Source organism: Lagenorhynchus albirostris, chromosome 11, assembly GCF_949774975.1.
Source record: "Lagenorhynchus albirostris chromosome 11, mLagAlb1.1, whole genome shotgun sequence".
NCBI lineage: Eukaryota > Metazoa > Chordata > Mammalia > Artiodactyla > Delphinidae > Lagenorhynchus > Lagenorhynchus albirostris.
In genome coordinates this window covers 3630459-3647864 of record NC_083105.1, presented here as the reverse complement: position 1 = coordinate 3647864, position 17406 = coordinate 3630459, and the positions used below count along the sequence as shown (strand labels likewise).

Genomic DNA, 17406 nt, shown 5'->3' with positions numbered 1-17406 from the left:
TCGCAGCCCGGCCCCGCCTGGGAGGGGTGGTCAGGTGTCCTGGCACTCGGTCCTCATTGGGCAGCGGCATGAACTGCTCGCCTCTCCAGGAGCCCCAGGGGCCCCGGGGGCAGGGCCGTGGGGATGGAGAGGGCTCTCGGGGACCCCCCCTCGCCGAGGGCTGATGTGAGCGGCTGTCAGGAGGAGCAGGGCTGGCGTGGCGTGAGCTGGCAGCTGCCAGCAGGGGCCCCGCTGGGCAGGGGGGCGCGTGGGCTGTGAGCGGCATCCTGATGGTGGCAGGGCGGACACTTGGCGCGTCGTCCCCTTTCCCCGGGCGGCCACATCATTTGCTTGCCGGGCTGAATCAGGAAGGAAGGCAGCTCCCGCCTGCGGGGTGGGGAGTCCCAGACAGAACCGCCTGACGGGACCCGGCAAGGAGGGAAGCGGGCCCGTCCCCTCCGCCCCGCTTCCATCTGACGCCGGGGGAGGAGGGGTCCCCCAGCTCCTTCTGAAAACGGAAGGAAGGAGGTTTTACAGGGCTGCACTTCCCCTGCCCGGTTTGCTTTTAGTTTTCAAGTTAGAAAAGCAATGGGAAAGGACACGTGGAGAGAAGTTTCACAGCCACCCGCAAGCCTCAAGCAGGGTCCTGTGTCACCTGCGGTCTGTGCAGATGCCAGTTGCCTGTAACGGTGACCTCAGTGCAGCAACGTTTTGTCACCGCCTCTGAGACTCCCAGGGACGTCTGTGTGTCCCGCGTGGTGCTCAGAGCGCCCGGCCTGGCCGTGGTGCTGCCGAGATGCCCTCCACGTGCTGGATTTGCCCCGGGACGGATCTCGAGACCGGGAATCACTGGTTCAGAGGGCGTTGACGTTCATGCTTCCTGCTACCTCTGCCACATCGCTGGCTTTTGTTTCCTTTTTGGTGAAGTTGGAGGCTTTTGCACAAGGACTGGGTAACTTTCCTCTTGCTCAGGGAGTTTGTGGGTCTGTGTTCCAAGGTCCTCTAATCTTTACCAATTTGTTCAGGTTGTCTCACAACAAAAATATTAGTCCTCATATACCTGGCTTGCTACATGTATCCCCTGTTTCTTTGCAGGTGTTTTTTTTTTTTGATAAATTTATTTATTTTATTTAATTTATTTTATCTTTGGCTGCATTGGGTCTTCGTTGCTGTGCGCGGGCTCTCTCTAGTTGTGGTGAGCGGGGGCTACTCTTCGTTGCAGTGCGCGGGCTTCTCATTGCGGTGGCTTCTCTTGTTGGGAGCACGGGCTCTAGGTGCGCGGGCTTCAGTAGCTGTGGCTCGCGGGCTCTAGAGTACAGGCTCAGTAGTTGTGGCACACGGGCTTAGTTGCTCCACGGCATGTGGGATCTTCCTGGACCAGGGCTCGAACCTGTGTCCCCTGCACTGGCAAGCGGATTCTTAACCACTGCGCCATCAGGGAAGCCCCTCATTGCAGCTTTAAAACAAATGTCTATTTACTTTTGTCTGGTTGACTGAGTCTTTATTTTTTCAGTCTCTTAATGTAGACTGTCAGCCTCTCTCTAGGGACTTAAGTTCTCTCTTCTCACGTGGATATCTTTCCAGATGGCCAGCCATGTGCCCCTTTCCCGCCACGTGAGCAGGGATACCGGCTTCTCCAGCCCCGTGGCCTTGCCCACTCCTGGGCTACCCTGGACTCCAGGGGATGGTGGGTTTCCTGTGGTTTTTACACCAGGGTTAGGGTTAGGCTTAGGCCACATCGGGCCACCTTAGTGTTCCACGTGAGCCCCGAGAAGCATCTGTCCCAGGAACACCTGCACACCCTCCCCCGATGTGCTGCAGCCTCAGTTGTCCTTGTAGAGCGGAGCCCTGGCTCATTCTGACGTGGGGCTCACGGGCCGCCACTGTTCACAGGCTTTCCTGCCTTGAGCTGTGATGCCGGGGGAGTGGAGGCCCCTTGGCAGGTGGGGCGGGTACGCAGGGCTGCAGGCAGGCACCCTGGGCTGTGTTTTAACATGATTCAACGGCTCCGAGCCTGCACCGTCCAAAACAGGAAGTGCTTTCCCCTGCCTTCGTGGTTCCCTGTAAACTGTCCCAAGTGTCCCAGCTGGGGCGGTTCGGGCTGAGTTGATGGATTCCACCCTGCTCACCCCACTTCCTGTCGCCCTGCAGGAAATCGCCGTGCTGTTTATTGGTCCAGGCTGAGTAGTCTGTGCTCATGCGTCATCTCACATTCTCGGGATACTTTGGCCTGATCGGGGTTAATCCCGTTTCAGAGGTGGAAGCTGAGGCCAGAAAGGTGGGAAGTGGAAGGACAGGCTGTGAGCCCAGGTGTGTCCAGAGTCCCTGCCCCGCAGGGACCCAGGGCCTCTTGCAGACGTTGGGGGCCGAGGGACTGTGTGACCGGGACCGGGGTTGGGCCGCACGGCCCCTGCCGTGGGCTTGGGAGTGAGGTGGGCTGGACGTGCAGAAGGGCCACTATGCCCCACCCACTGGGCTCTCCTGGCCGGGTTGGGTCAGAGATGTGGGGAGTGGGCACCCCTGTAGGCATCCACCTCTGGCGTGTGCACGTGTGTTTGAACTTACACGTGTGCTCCGTGCCAGCCCACAGAGGCACCACACCAGGCCTTTGCTGCCTCCCTCCAGGCTGGAGGGATCCAGCGCCGGCAGCTTGGGGGCTGCCCAGGAGGCAGGTGGGCGGGCGCTGGGTTCCAGACTGGCCGTGTGTGGGAAGATCTCTCGGAGCGAGTGAGGCTGAGCTGGTCCTGAGAGCAGAACTAGGGTGCCCAGGCGAGCAGGACGGTGTTTCAGGTCGTGTCCCTGGGGGCAGGGCCAGGTGGAGCGAGGGGACGGGGGCCGGAGGGGGTCTGAGACACCCTGAGGCCCAGCGTTCTAGGGGCTGTCCTGGGCGTGCCCTTGGTCGTGGGTCCTGATGGTTGTCAGAGCCTGGGAGGAGGCGCGCCGGCCCTCCCCACTTCTCGCTGCAGTGTCTCCCCCTCCCCTCCCCAGCCCCCTCTTCCCAGGGTCTTCGGCACCCCTGCTGCTCCAGGTCGCACCGAGAGACGTGGCTTCCTTCTGCCCCGTGGGGCACTCGGGGGAGCTGGCCTGGGTGGGCGGCGGGGGTCTGAGCTCAGCGGCCAGCCCAGCCGGATGGGGGTGACGGAGGGCCCCGGCCTGCTGGGCACGAGATGGGAGCCTGTGGGCCCTGGGGTCCCTGAATAGCGGCACTGGCTGCTCCCTGAGGGCAGGGCCTGGTGGCAGCCCAGGGCCGGGGCCTGGAGCCGGGTGTGGGAGGGCGGCGGCCGGCGGGCGGCTGACCCCGTGACCGTGCCTCCCCTCGCTGTCTTGCAGGGGCTCCGAGCGTCATGTTAAGGTAAAGCAGAGGGGCTCAGTGCTGAACATGCTAAGGAGGCTGGACAAGATCAGGTTCAGAGGTCACAAGAGAGATGACTTCCTTGATCTAGCAGAGTCTCCAAACGCCTCGGACACCGAATGCGGAGACGAAACACCCCTGAAGATACCTCGGACCTCGCCCCGGGACAGTGAGGAGCTGAGGGACCCTGTGAGTACCGAGCATCCTCCGCTCTGCGTGGCCGCGGATGCCAGGCCCCTCGCTGGTGGGTGGGGCTGTCCCCATCCTCAGGTGGCCAAGCTGAGCGTGCGCTTGGGTAGACCGTGTCCTGCCCAGGCTGGTCAGACACAGACGGGGCTGTTCCCCATCTCGCCCCAAACCTCCCCCAGCCTCACCGGTGGGGGCTCATCCCTGGACTGAGGATAATTTGTCCATTGGCCGATTTTCTTTTCCTTCATCACTGGTTTTCTGGGTGACCGGCAAACTTCTCACACAGCCTGATCCCCGGGAGTTTGACTCGAGGGGCCGCAGGGCGCTGTCTGGAAGCTGCTGGCCCCTGGCCCGAGGGCAGCCGCCTCTGGGTGCCTGGCTGAGTGTCCCAGAGTGCGTGTCACAGACCCCTGGCAGCTGGCCGAGCCCAGGCTGGGCCTCCTCAGCGCACATGGGGACCGTGGCCCCTGTGATTTGGAGAGCAGCTTTCCTCAGCGGGGTCCGCGGCCCTGGTGGGAACCAGGCGTGAGCAGGCCCTGTCTTCTGGAAGCTCGTGTTTTGTCAGCGGGCGTGCAGCGGGGTGGGGAGGGTGGGCTTCCTGTGGTCCCCTCCTGGCCAGGTACGGCCGCCGGGCTCTCCGTTGTGGGCACAGCTGCCCGAATCCTCCCTGTTGTCAGTGAAGAAGCCCAGAGCCGTCCAGACCCCACCACACCAGCTGTGGTGCCCTGCCCGAGTGGACGCCAGATCTGCTGGCCTGGGGTCTGCGCTCCTCCCCGAGCACCTGAGCTAGGGCTTCCTTCCAGCCGTGGCCGCGAGCCCTCGCCTCCCCCCCTTGTGTTATTAATGCTTTTATAATAGAACAGGGATGGCGCGTTTGCTCCTGGCTCGAAAGAATAAGCGGTTGGCACTGCCTGCTAAGAGCCAGCCATCCAGCCAGGCAGGGCTGGAGCTGCAGAGCCTGGGGGGGAGCGCCCTGCTTGGGTGCTTGCTGTGTTCCCTGCAGAGGTGGTGGCCGTCCTCCCGCCATTGGCTCCGTGCGGGCCAGGGCCTCGCTTGGTGTGTCCTGATGCAGCCCATCAGCATCTGCCTGTCGGGACACCGCAGGGCTCACGGGCGCTGTCCTAGGAAGGGGGTGCCTCCACGTCGGGGTGGGTCCAGCGGGCCGGCGAGGGCCGAGGGGAGCACCTGAGGGAGGGGCGAGCACGGGGGCCGTGCGTACAAATGGCTGTCACGCTCGCTCACCCCCCTACCCCCCCCAACCCCCGGGGCTCTCTCTCCGTGGTGGCGGGACCGAGCCGGCCCCCCACCCTGGATGTGCTGTCCTTCACTTAACCTCTGCCCCTGAGGGGCACTCGGTCACTCCCATGAGCCTTGTGCCCACATGGCCTGCGTCACCCCGGGTGTGCGGGCAGGGTCGTGCGTCTGTCACTAGCACCCTCCCACGAGCGTGCAGTGTCCTCCGTCGCCACCCGAGGGGCCTGCGTGCCACGCCCTTGCCCACCTGCACAGGGTGTCCCCAGGTGTTTCTGTTCTGCGAACCTGAGGGGTGAAGAGTGGCTCTTCCCATGAGGGAGGTTGGTCACCTTTGCCTGTGTTTGGGCTTCGTTGTTTTTATTTTTTTTTAATTGTGGTAACGTGCGCGTAACACGGAGTTGACCGCTGTGACCGTTTTTAAGTGTCCAGCTCGGTGGCATTAGGCACATTCATGTTGTCGTGCGGCCACCCCACCATCCATCTCCAGACCTTCTTCATCTTCCCAAACTGAAACTCAGTCCCCACTGAAGCAGCAGCTCCGCAGCTGCCCCTCCAGGCCGCCCCCGCCCCGTCTGCTTTCCGTCTGTGACCCGACTCTCCGGCTCTGGCCTCAGTGAGCCCCGCGGTGTTTGTCCCTGTGACTGGCCTGTCTCAGCACCGTGTCGTCGGGCCATCGTGCTGTAGCGTCAGGCTTCATCCTTATGTCCTTTTCTGTGGGCAACCTGTCTGTGTCCTGGGGCAAAGGAGGCGAGCGGACCCAGTGGTTGAGGGTAGAATCCGGGTCCCGTGGTGGGGGAGGGGAATGGGGGGAGGGAGGGGGTCCTGGACGGGCAGACGGGCTCAAGGGGCCGCAGCGGTGGAGGTTGGGTGATGTCCAGGGCAGAGTGTGGCTGTGGTCGGGGGAGGGCCGTTGAAGAGAACAATGAGGGGTCTGAGGCCAGGGTCCCCCGAGTGGTTGGTGACAGGCCAGTAAGGAGAGGGGCAAGGAGGCGAGGACCAGAGCCCTAGAGCTGGGGCAGAGGCAGAGACCCCACGCACGTGGAGGTGCAGCGGGCATCACCTCCAGGAGCCAGGGGTAGAAGCCGGTCCCTCCGCAGAGAGACGCGGTTCTAGGGAAGCTGGGGGAAGAAGCAGCCAGGCCACCTCCCTGGTTTTGTGGCGGCAGTGCTGCAGCCTTGGGGGTCCCGAGTCCAGGCTCCCGACCCCAAGTTTAGCGTTGCTCTCGGCAAGTCTGAAAAGGGGTCAGCTGGAGGGACCCAAGGGGCTCACGGAGGGGTGTGGACCCCAGGATTTCAGGGCACTCCCCCCGGCGCCTGCCATCTGCATTGGGGTGCCCCCTCCAGCTGTCTGGCTCCCCAGAGCTGGTGGTCCTCACCGTCCCTGCCGTCCTGTGGGCGCCCAGCTGAGCTGCTGCAGCTTCGACACTGAGTCCGGCCAAAGCCACGAGGGTCCCAGGCTGTCTTGGACCCGGGGGCCCCTGTAGGAGCTCTTCAAGCTCTAGGGCAAGTTCCAGGTGAGCTTAATTCCAGCAGCTTAGAGACTAACACGCGTCACAGCCTTCCGAGGACGTGGATTCACGTGTTCAGACGGGGCTGCAAACCGCGGGACGCCCTGCCTGCTTTGGTGGGAACTTGCTGACGTGATGGAGGCCAGTGTTCTGCTTCTGAATCAGTGCAGAGCCGCCTTTCCAGGCCAGCCTCTGCCCTCTGCTCCGGGGCCACCATCTTGGGCGCCGAGGTTGGGGATGGGCCGGGGAGGGACACATTCATCTGCGGGGACCAATGGGCGAGCCTGGGCCATCTTCCCCATGCAGAGCAGGGGGCGTACCCTGCCTTTTGCCTACCTCCCAGTCTCCCCATACCTGCCCCTGCCAGGCCCACGGGGCGGGCAGGTAAACATGGCCTGGTCCCTGCCCTCTGGGACCTCATGCGCCGGTAGCCAGAGCAGCTGAAAGTGCAGGAGGTCACGTGCCAGGACAGGGCAGCCGTGGGCTAGAGGGTCTTACCGGCCCCCGTTGTTCCGCAGTGTGAGCTGCTGCTTCCCGGGGTGTGGCCTCCGAGCAGATGACCTGTGCCTGGAGCGGTCACCAGGGCTGTCACGGACCCTGTCCATGCCGGGTGTCCCCTTCCTCACCCTGCCTTGGGGGTGTGGTCGTGGAGACCAAAACTGGGGAGTCAGATCCCCCCGTCGCACGGCAGGGCGCTCAGGTGCTGCCCTCACCAGGTCAGCGGTGGGGTGGGCGTGAGCCGGCAGCCCCGCTGCGCCCCGGGCAGGCCTGGCTGTACCGACGTGCGCACCCCTTTCCAGCGGGCAGCGGTGACCTGAAACCGGAGCCTACCCTGGGCCCGGTGGGATGGCGGGTGGTGGCTTTAATTAGCCTCTGTGGGAAAGGACAGGCCCCTGTTTGGAGTTCGCTCACCTCAGAGCCTGGCAGGTGGACGCGCCCTGCCCCACCTCCCCGGAGTCCTGTTGCTGCCCCTCTCAGGGCAGCAGGGCGACAGGCCCTGTGGCCAGGCCACCCTCCTCCTGGGAGGTCGCCACGCGGGCCGGGGCAGGTTTCGATGGTTTCCTTCCCTCTGCAGCCTGAGAGCTGTGTTGTGACCGTCAAGAGGCTTAGCGTCACGCTTCCGGTTTTGCCTTTACTGTTGCTGGAAGTCGGCCTTACCGGGGCTCTGAGGATGTCCCTGTTGTCTGAAATGTCCCTTCCACCGACAGGCGAAGCCGAGGTGAACTGATGCGAGTTCTAAGGCAGAGCCAGTGTCTTCCTAGGCCGGTGGCCCTGTGGACCAGCCCTTCTAGACCACGGGGTCCTTGGGGGGTACCCCTTAGAGAACTGGTCGATGTGGACCCAGGATGCTTCCGGGAGGCTCCTCTGAGCTCTTGGTGTTTTCCTTCTAGGCTGGGCCAGGGACCCTCATCATGGCTGCAGGAGTCCAGGACTTTAACCGGACAGAGTTTGATCGCTTAAATGAGATCAAAGGTCACCTGGAAATCGCCTTACTGGAAAAACACTTCTTACGTGAGTACCAGTGGGGGAGGGAGGGGCAGAGGGGACGCTGTCCTGCAGGAGTGCAGCTGGGTCACAACAGGTGTCACCAGGCTAGCAGTGGGGACGGGTGTGGACGTCCCCACATGGCCTTTTGCGTCCTGAGTCTGCATCTCCCTTTGCTGCTCCACAAAGCTCAGCGCTCCTGTCTGGATGGCTACGACGCCTTTACTCTGAGACGGACGAGAGCGTCACTGGGGAAGGAATACGATGCCCCTGGAAACTCTCTTTATTTTAGTGAATCTGGTGCATGGCCATGCTTAACTCAGCATGTAATAGAGCTTTTTGGAGGAATCTGAAATTTTCTGTTCCGTGTAGTTTGCACATCAAGGAGGGGGTGTGGGAGGGGGCACAGTGGGGTTTCATTGTCTGTTGGCCGCGGGCATGGCTACCTTGGCATTTGGCATTTGTGTTGCTTAACTGTCGGCCCTCCTGCTGGGGGTGTTGGCCTCTGGGTAGTGATGATGGTAGAGATGGTTCTGGAAGGGCCTGCGGGACTCCTCCTGGAGATGATCTCATTTGGTGAGTTGCCTTTACTCCTCTCACCACCCCTCTGTCCTGCCTTGCAGACGAGGAAACGGAGGCACCAGGGCTAAGAGAAGTGATCCTACTGGTAGGTTAAGTCTTCTGACTAATAGGGGTTTGAACCAGGCAGACTGGCCCTGAAGCCCACGCATGTGACACAGTGTTTTCACAGCTGACAGCAGGGTGTGGGCGATGCTATTAGGGGAACCATACAGGGAGGAAGAAGCAGCTTCGCCCCTGTGTGCCCAGAGCCAGTCACGTCTGGGCCACGAGGAGAGGCCCAGGGCAAGGCACCTCCCTTGGGCGCCGTGCCCAGCTGGGGCCTCCCTCTGATACCTGGCACCAGGCAGCTTGCACCCTGGCTTGCCCACAGGCACCCGCCCTCTGTCCCCACCTGAGTCCTCTCCCTCTTTCGTCTAGTGTCTCCCTCGTTTATGTGACCAGTGTCATCTGAGCTCTAGCCGTGGGCACCCCGGCTGTGCCGCCCATGCAGCACGCGGGGCCCGTTGCCTGCAAACGAAGGCGGGGTGTCAGCGCCGCGGGGGGACGCCTTGGGGGCCTGCCTTCTCCTCCCGGAAGTGGCGGCGTGGCTCTCACTACATTTCTGTGCGCTCTCCAGCCACCACGTGCTGCAGCCCCGTCTCCCCCCAGGCCCCTCTTGCTGGTCCGTACCTCCCTGGGCGAGCCTGCGTGTGCCCGTCTGCACCCCGCCGGCCAGCGCTCGCCCGCAGGGTCCGAGCATCGAGGTTCTGAGGATGGCACTGTGGAGTGACTCAGTCTCCCCGCGAGTCTGAGGTTGCGGCTGACCTGGCTGGGGAGACGGGGCCGGGCTGGGTCTGCTGGGACCGCCCGCAGCGCGGGCCCTGCCTCGTCAGGCCCTGGTGCCTGTGGCCTCGGCCTTTGCCGAGCTCCCGCGGGGCGGCTCTGCGTGAACGGTGGGGCAGCCCGGGTGGTCTCGCCAGTGCTGAGCGGGCCCCGCTGGGTGGAGGCTGTGCTGGGCAGCAGAGCTGGACGGCCCTGCTCGAGGCAGCTGTGGGTGGAGCCTTGTGAAAGTGCCTTTGGTGGGTCATGCGGAGGATATTGGTGGTTTCACGGGGTTCGAGGAACCCGCAGAGTCAGGGGCTCTCAACGAAAGGGGAAGGGTCTGTGAGAGCATCCAACAGGGAGCGCCCCGCCCCCGGCCGGGGAGGGGCAGTGTGAGGCTTCCAGGAGAAGGGGTAACGGGCGGGGCGGGCGAGGAGCAAGTGTCCACCAGGCAGCCGGGTGGGCAGGACAGCTGCGACCCACAGGGATGCCTGTCTGGGGCCACCCTGCTCTGTGTTGAAAAAAGGAAAAGAAAAGAGGCCGCTGGCTCCGGATCGGCGTCGCTGGCGTCCTTGGACTGGTCCTCGTGGTCTGCCCTCCGTGTTTTACCAGAAGAGTAAAACGGTGGGTAGCTCGTGTTGTAAAGTGCAGAGTTCCACTTTGGCAGCTCGGGGCCGGATGGGGAAGGTAATAATTATGGGCATTTTCTTTTAGTTATGAGAAATTTTAGATGGATCAGAAATAGAGGACGTGGTGTAACGCGCCTCTCACGCACCTGCCATAGGTTTCAGCAAGAATCGGCTCGCGGCCAGGCTGGTTCCCTCCAAGCCCCCACCTACAGCCCCTCTCCCCCAGGTCTTTTGAAGCAAATCCCAGCCAGCATCCTGTCATTTGACCCATAAATATTTTAGTAGATAGCTCATCATGGGTTTTTGTTTTTTTTGGCCGTGCCGCGTGGCTTGCGGGATCTTAGTTCCCCGACCAGGGATCGAACCCGCGCCCCCCTGCAGTGGAAGCACAGAGTTCTAACCACTGGACTGCCAGGGAAGTCCCTCATTCTGTTTGAAAAACAAAAGTCCTGAGTCCAGTATTACAAGTAAAAAAATCACGTTTTTCTTGAATATCATCAGATACCCAGCTTAAGCTCCGATTTCCCCAGTTGTCTGGTCATTTTTTGGGCAACTCTGGAATCAAACAAGGTCCATAGATTGTGACTGGTAGATGTACTTCTCCTGTCTTTTACTCTGCCCGTTCTCCCTGCATCTGTTTTTGCTCTTTGTTGAGGAAACCAGGCCGTCTGTGGGTGGGGTCTCCACCCTGGACCTTGATGAGCGCATCCCCGTGGTCCCGACACATGAGCCAGCGTGTCCCCCGTCCCTTGGTGCTGGTGGGGTGGGGGGGATCTTTGGGAGGACTCCCTCCCCTGTGGTGGTGGTGGAGGAGCGTGCTTTCCTGAGGCCGTTTCTTTTGTCCTGTATCAGGACCTGGGTCATTGTGGCTTCCATCCATCATCTCATTAGAGGTTGCAAATGGTAATGTTCGACTTCTGGCATTCTTTCTCCATTTATTAACCCAACATATTTCTGAAAACTTAACTATTTGGTTGCCCCAAGACGTAGTTCATGTAGGAAAGACAGGAGACATGCTTGAATTCTTCCTTGATATTTCCAGCTTTCAGAATAACGAGTTGGTTCTCTGCTTAGAGCATCCTCCAGAGGGTGAGGGTGTTAGGCTTTGGCGGGGGGGTTTTGGTGTCATCATGAGATCATGGATTTAAACATAGTTCAATGAGTCTTAATCGCCATGGTTATCATCTCATTGGTGCTCAGACAGACCCACCTCTGGTCTGCGTTTGTTGTTTCCTCAGGATGAAACTCAGGTCAGAGTGTCACAGGTATGACGCTGTGTCCACAGTGCATCTGGCCAGGAGGTCTGTGACGTCATTTTGTCCCCATATGCATGTTGTAGAGCGTTTGTTGTTGTTTTTTTTAAATTAATACTGTAAAGCAACTATATTCCAATAAAAGTTAATTTTTAAAAAAATTAAATTAATTTTTGTAGTTATCTAAAATTGCTTCCATGGTTCCAAAGTCAGGGTATTTTCAGAGAAATCAGGTTTCTCTCCCTGTAGCCCTCATTCCTTCTCTTCCCCTGTAGATAACCGGTTGTCTTTTAATTGTACAGTCTCTCCTTCCATTGAATTTTTATAGAAGCAAATATGCATATGTGGCCTGCCACCCCCGTTAGATAAATGTCTGTGTGTTTTCACTTTCTCCACACCGACATCACATCCTGGAGGTCCCTCCAAAATGGTTCTCAAAGCTGTCACCTGTTCCGTGTTCCATCTGCATCTGCCCTGTGGCTGTAGGGTGTGGGTAACCTGCCTGCTCCCTGTTCCCTGTTACATAGTTACCGGTGGTTCTCAGCAGGCGGTCTGTGCCTTGAGTGCACGGGCCACACTTATTTCTATACCCTGAGGATCTAGCGTGATGCCCTGGGTCTAATAGGAGCTCAGTGCTTGGAGGGATGCCTTGCAGGGAAACCTGGTCAGAGCTGGAGTTTGCACAGAGAGACTGTCCCTCCCTGCACTCTCGCTTCCGTCTCAGTACCCAGGGGAGTACAGTGTGGAGGAAAGGATGTCGTCCCCCCTTGGGACCCACAGAGATGTTTTGGTCGCCGCTGAACCTGCATCTTGTGCTAGGGTGGCCAGCCCTGGTCTGCAGGGGGCCGCGGGGATGGGGAGCTTTGCTCTGGAGTTGGGACCCAGGCTTCTGGTTCCTCACTCAGCCCCGAGTGATCAGGTAGCCGTGGACGTTTCACCATTCAGGGCCTGGTTGCCCCCATCCGTAAACACTAAGTGGTCAGTGTTAAAGTTCCATTTAATTACCTGTAGTACTTTTTCTCCAGAAGCAGACTGTTATTCTTCTCGGAGAGGAGGAAATAGCCCAGGTTCACAGCGGCTTTTTTCGGTTATTAAATATTGAAGAGTACAAATGTTCCCGAGAGAAGATGGCAGAGGATGAAGAATGGGAAATTGAAGTGCGTCCCGGCTCGGGACTGGGGGCAGGATCCTAAATTTGTTAAAGAAGCACATAAATAAATGAAAAGCGTCGTCCATTTTCATTTGGCTCGAAATGCATTTCGGTTGTTACTGCTTTTTGAGCACAAACACACGCTCCCCCGTAGTTTCTGAGCAGGAGTGTGCATGTATCGATCCCCCGCTGGGCGCAGGCTCTGGGAAGGGAGATTCGCCAGCATTGGAAGCTGCACACACAGGCTCTTCCCGAAAGCGACCTGGCACGGAATGTGGAGCTTAGAGGGAAAGTGCTTATGGGGTGTCGGGTCCGGGGCCTCCTGGGTGCTGGGCTAAGCCCGAGGGTCCCTGACCCGTGTGCGGGTTCTGTGTTGCCGAGCAGTTTCTTCTTCCCCACTTGACGTGAGGCCTGTGGACTCCTCTCTGGATGGGCGTGCTGGAGGGTGGTCCCCTCGGCCACACCCTGGGGGCTTGAGCCCTCGGGACAGGGATCCATCATCTCTGAGCCACCGACACAGGTGCCAGACACACTGTGGTGGTTCCTGGGGAGGGTGCCTCTGGGAAAGGGGCCCTTTGCTCTTGAGCCCCTCTGCTCCCAGGAGCTCCCCTTCCTGCCCCAACACGCGGTGGGTCAGTGTGGCCGGCTGTGACCCCCCGGGAGGGCTTCCTGGAGAAGGTGGCCAGGGAGGTGGCAGGAGGGCGGCCGTCTGCCTCCTGTGGCCTGAGGGCCTCCCTCTGGATGCCAAGGCTGAACAGAGGGGCCTGGAGGGAAGGAAGTTTCTGGGCGCCAGTCTGGGTGATTCAGGCTGAGGACGCCCTTTCTCACCACTGAAAACAGCAGCGCGGGAGCTGCCCGCTGCTGGAGGTGTCCGATGGGGCAGCCACCCGAAGCCGGCCGGGGGTGGGTTAGGTGTGGCATTGATTGGATACCTCCGGACCCGCCCCTTTAGGCCCGGGCCTGCAGATGTCCCTCTGGGGGTCTGGCTTTTTAAGAAATATATAAATTTATTTATTTATTTTTGGCTGCGTTGGGTCTTTGTTGCTGTGCGCGGGCTTTTCTCTAGTTGCGGCGAGCGGGGGCTACTCTTTGTTGCGGTGCGCGGGCTTCTCATGGCGGTGGCTTCTCTTGTTGCGGAGCACGGGCTCTAGGCGCATGGGCTCAGTAGTTGTGGCACGTGGGCTCAGTAGTTGTGGCTCGCGGGCTCAGTAGTTGTGGCTCGCGGGCTCTTGAGTGCAGGCTCAGTAGTCGTGGCACATGGGCTTAGTTGCTCCGCGGCACATGGAATCTTCCCAGACCAGGGCTCAAACCCGTCTTCCCTGCACTGGCAGGTGGATTCTTAACCACTGCGCCACCAGGGAAGTCCCGGTCTGGCTTTTTAAAAAAAACTCTGCTCCTCCTGTGTATTCGGTGAGGTTGAGCTGAGAGGATAAACTCCCAGTGCCAGAGGCTGGATCGGACGGTTCTGACCCTGTAGTGATGCGCTTGTCAAGTGGTTTCTGCCCTTTCGTGAGGACTGCAAATGGGTGACCCAGACAGACGGGAAGGGAGCAAACAGATCGGATAACCGGCAGATGAAGACAGAGATGAGACTGCATGTCCATATCATAGAGGACTTATCTGGGAAAAAAATGAAATTGGCCCTGAAGAAAACGGCATGTCTGACCCACTGGGCTGGCTCTGAATTGCGTATTTCTAGGTCAGTCCTGCTGCCTGGTGGGAACCTGCTCCTTGCTTATCCCTGCAGATGTCCGGCCCTGCCTCCTCGCTGGACAGAGGCGAGCTGGCCCACCAGGCGGTCCTGGCTCAGCGCCCAGCAGGGCACGTCCCCTGCCTGGGCCCTGAGAGCTCGGGCACAGGGAGGAGCGGGCATGGGGGCTGGGCACACACATATTTCCTGGTTCGGTGCTGGCCAGGGCCCTGGAGCCCAGACCTTGGCCGTCAGAACAGCACGCCACCTCTTGCTGAAAGGCGGTTGTCAGTTCCTGAAAATCAGCTGTTCTGGGTGGAAACACTGGCTGGGATCCTGTTCCTTCTTATTTTACACGGGGAACGTTTTAATGCACTGCTTCTTCACCCCAGACCCCCAGTCAGTTTCCTAAAATGTATGTGAAAGGCAGTGGCATGCCAGCAGCCAGGCTGCAGCCTGCCGTGCGGGCGCGTAAGAGCTTAAAGCGGCACCGCCTCCTGGTGACCAGGCCATCAGCGTGGTGGGTGATGGTTTGTTCATCGTTCCATAAACCCTACCTCTGCATCCAGCAGCAAGTAACGCAGCGGTGAGTAAACGCTGGGAAAATTGCAAACGGAAGTTTACCACGAAAGCACGGCCTTTCCCGTGATGAACTGTTTTCCTCGCGGGGAGAGGGTGCAGGAAGGGAGGGGGCTGACTTGGCTGTTTCTTTACTGGTTGCTGCAAGCATGCCCTCGGTTCAGGACCCGATACCTGGCGCTTTGGGAGGGCGTGGCTCTGCCTTCTAGAAAGGTCCGAGGTCACGGGGCGGGGGATCCAGATTTAGCTGGGAGGCCCGGAGAGTTCAGTCTGGGGAGAGTTGAGGAGAGGCGAAGGGCAGAGCCTAGGACCACGGGGTGGGGCCTCCAGGTGTGCAGCCTGCCACCTGGTCAGGACCCAGAAGCAGCTTTGCGAGTGGTCCCTGCATTTGCGCACCTGGCCGGTGGGAAGGAGTTTTATTTAAGGATTATCACTTGATTTTTATTTTTGGCTGTGGCTCGGCCTGTTGAGTTGTGTGCCAAGAGGACTCTTGCTTGAGAGTTCTACTTTTACAGGTTTAAAAATAGCCTCAGAGCTGTGTTCCTTCCTCCTGGTGGCTTCCCTGGGAGCGGGGCTATGGCCCTGCTGCCTGGGCATGGGTGGGCACGAGCCCAGGCGTCCCCTCTGTCTCCCTGAGCCAGTCAGGGTGGCCGTGGGCTGATAGGGGTGCACCTGGAATCGCTGGTCAGGTGCTGTCCCTGCCCTTTTCCTTGTAGGCTTGGGGAGGCATGAAGGCTGGACCGCGTGGGTGGGCCGGCCATCCTGGCGGGTGAGTGCTGCAAGAAACGCTTTGCCGCACGGAGCTGCTCTCCTGTGTGCGGGGCTCCACGCCTGTAACTCATTTTGCCTCTCCCTTTGAAAGCACTGGTTTCTCAGCACGCTGGTTGGGGTCCCTGAAAGCTCCTATTAGAGTATGCTCTGGGCTGCGTGAAGGGGGCACTTTGGATACAGAAGCCAAGCTTTAGAAAGTCACGTTGGACACCTGTGTGAGGGTCCCTCTGGGCTCCCAGAGCACCCCGGGCCTCCCCCTTCTCCCTGTTGCACTCTGCTGCCTGCCTGCTCTGTGGGAGGTGGGTGGGGGCCGGCTGCGCCCCCGCGGAGCTGGCCCTGGTTTCCCTTCGGGGCCGTGCGCCTGGCTGCCGGGCTTCGCTCACGTGGGCGTCCTGCTGAGCGGGGCCCAGTGAGGGAATTGACGAATTACGGCGCAGACGTCTCTCTCCCGGGCGTGCCCTCCCATCTTAGGAGGTTCGGGGGTTCTGAGTCCTATCGTGGGCAGGTATTCTGGCTCCCCTGGCCTCCTGCAGGCCTCCTTCCCATGCCCTGGCCGGCCCCGGCCATCTGCCGGGTCAGCAGATGCCACAGAGCCGGCAGCAGGTCTTGAAAAGGAGAGCATCATCAGCTGGGAGCTGTGCCCTGTGACCCAGGTGGACCCTGTGACTGCTGGTGCCCAGGCCCTTCCCGCCTGGCCGGGCTGTGGCTTCTACTCCTGGGACCCCGGCCTGTGACTTAGCTGCCGGCAGGTATGAAGCTACCTTTCCTGGCCCACCTGCGTGGCTGCAGAGGTGCAGAGAGGCTCAGGAGAGTGGCCCGAGAGTGGCCCGAGAGTGGGCCTGTGTCAGGACGCGCTTGCGGAAGGTCACGGGCTCGTGGCAGGCGTGACGCCAGGACGCTCGGCGTTGGCGCTGCTCACTGTGAGAGTTTGGCCAGGGCGGTGGAAGCGTCGTCAGTGGGGGCATTCGGGGCACAGCCAGAGGCGAGGAGCAGAGAGGTGGGAGGGAGGGGGCCAGCCAGGACCCCCAGCGCTCCCCAGGGGCCACTTGACCTGCAAAGGAGGACTCTTCTTACGGCCTGCGGGGTCTCTGGGGGCGGGAAGACCCTCTCTGGGCTTGGTGGAAAGGGGGGGGTGGTCCCCCCTCCCAGAGCCAGCTCAGCCTCCTTGGCCCAAGAGCATCGTCTCAGGGGGAGTGTGGTGGGCAGGGTCGTGGCTCCCCACAATGTCCTCATCCTAACCCCCAGAGCCTGTGACTGTGTCACCTTATGGGGCCAGAGGGGCTTTGCAGACGTGGTTGAGTTAAGGATCTGAGATGCGGAGATGGGCCTGGGTTCATCCAGGTGGACCCAGTGTCGTCACAAGGGTCCTTGTGAGAGGGAGGCGGGGGGGTGCGGTCAGAGAAAGAGGAGGAGAGTTGACAGTGGAATCAGAGGTCGGGGTGATGTCCCTGATGGTGAGGGGTCAGCGGCCAAGGAATGTGGGTGCCTCTAGAAGCAGAAGGGGCCAGGAAGTGGACTTTCTCCTGGAGCCAGCCCTGCCCACACCTGGACTCGAGCCGCTCGAGGCCCATTTCAGACTCTGACCTCCAGAGCTGTGAGAGGGCACACTCTTCCGCTCCGTCTGTGGTCACTTATTACAGCAGCGGTAGGAAATCAACATGGTGGGGGGGGCCCTGTGTGTGACGTTGCACCCCTGTCCCCACCTGCAGGAGACCCTCCCCGCCCCCGACTGACAGAGCAGGGGCACGAGGGGAGCCCTTTGCTGCCGCAGGTGGTATCCGGGGCCGGCGGCCAGAAGGCCAGGCCGCTGCGGAAGAGGCCACGAGCTGGGCTCTGAGCTTGGAGGGCAGCCCGAGGAGAGCCAGCTGCCACGGGCCCTGACGGCCCCTGGGGACAGGGGTCCCGCTGGGCGGCTGCCCAAGACAAGGCGCCTTCTGAGTGAGCAGCTCAGCGCTTTCTGCCTGGCGGGAAGCTGGCCTCCTGTTTCTTCTCTATCCGAGAGGAGGAGGAAAATTGATTGCAGGGGTTTGTATCGTCTTTGTCCTGTGCGAGTAGCCAGCTGTGCTCTGCACTGCAGTTGACCTAAATATGTTGCCAGAGGGAGCAGACCCGTAATATCAACCGTGGTGGGGTCTAATCATCGTTGCAGGCGTAAGGAGAGTTGCGTGGCCTCGGGGGAGCCATT

The 17406-nt window shown here is 60.6% G+C and overlaps 1 protein-coding gene across 6 annotated transcripts in view; it reads left to right on the top strand.

The window, feature by feature from the left end:
- The window catches only part of GRAMD4 (GRAM domain containing 4), a 77112-nt gene that overhangs the window by 30451 nt on the left and 29255 nt on the right, over positions 1-17406 (top strand). For 4 of the 6 annotated variants that reach the window (XR_009543229.1, XR_009543228.1, XM_060164312.1 and 1 more), the window contains exons 2-3: positions 3310-3520; positions 7673-7793. Coding sequence is in view for 4 of the 6 variants with exons in the window: in XM_060164312.1 (XP_060020295.1) it covers positions 3310-3520; positions 7673-7793 (332 nt within the window). In the remaining 2 variants the exon portion in view is untranslated. The remainder of the gene's footprint in view (positions 1-3309; positions 3521-7672; positions 7794-17406) is intronic. The other 2 variants (XM_060164314.1, XM_060164315.1) reach the window with 2 other exon arrangements.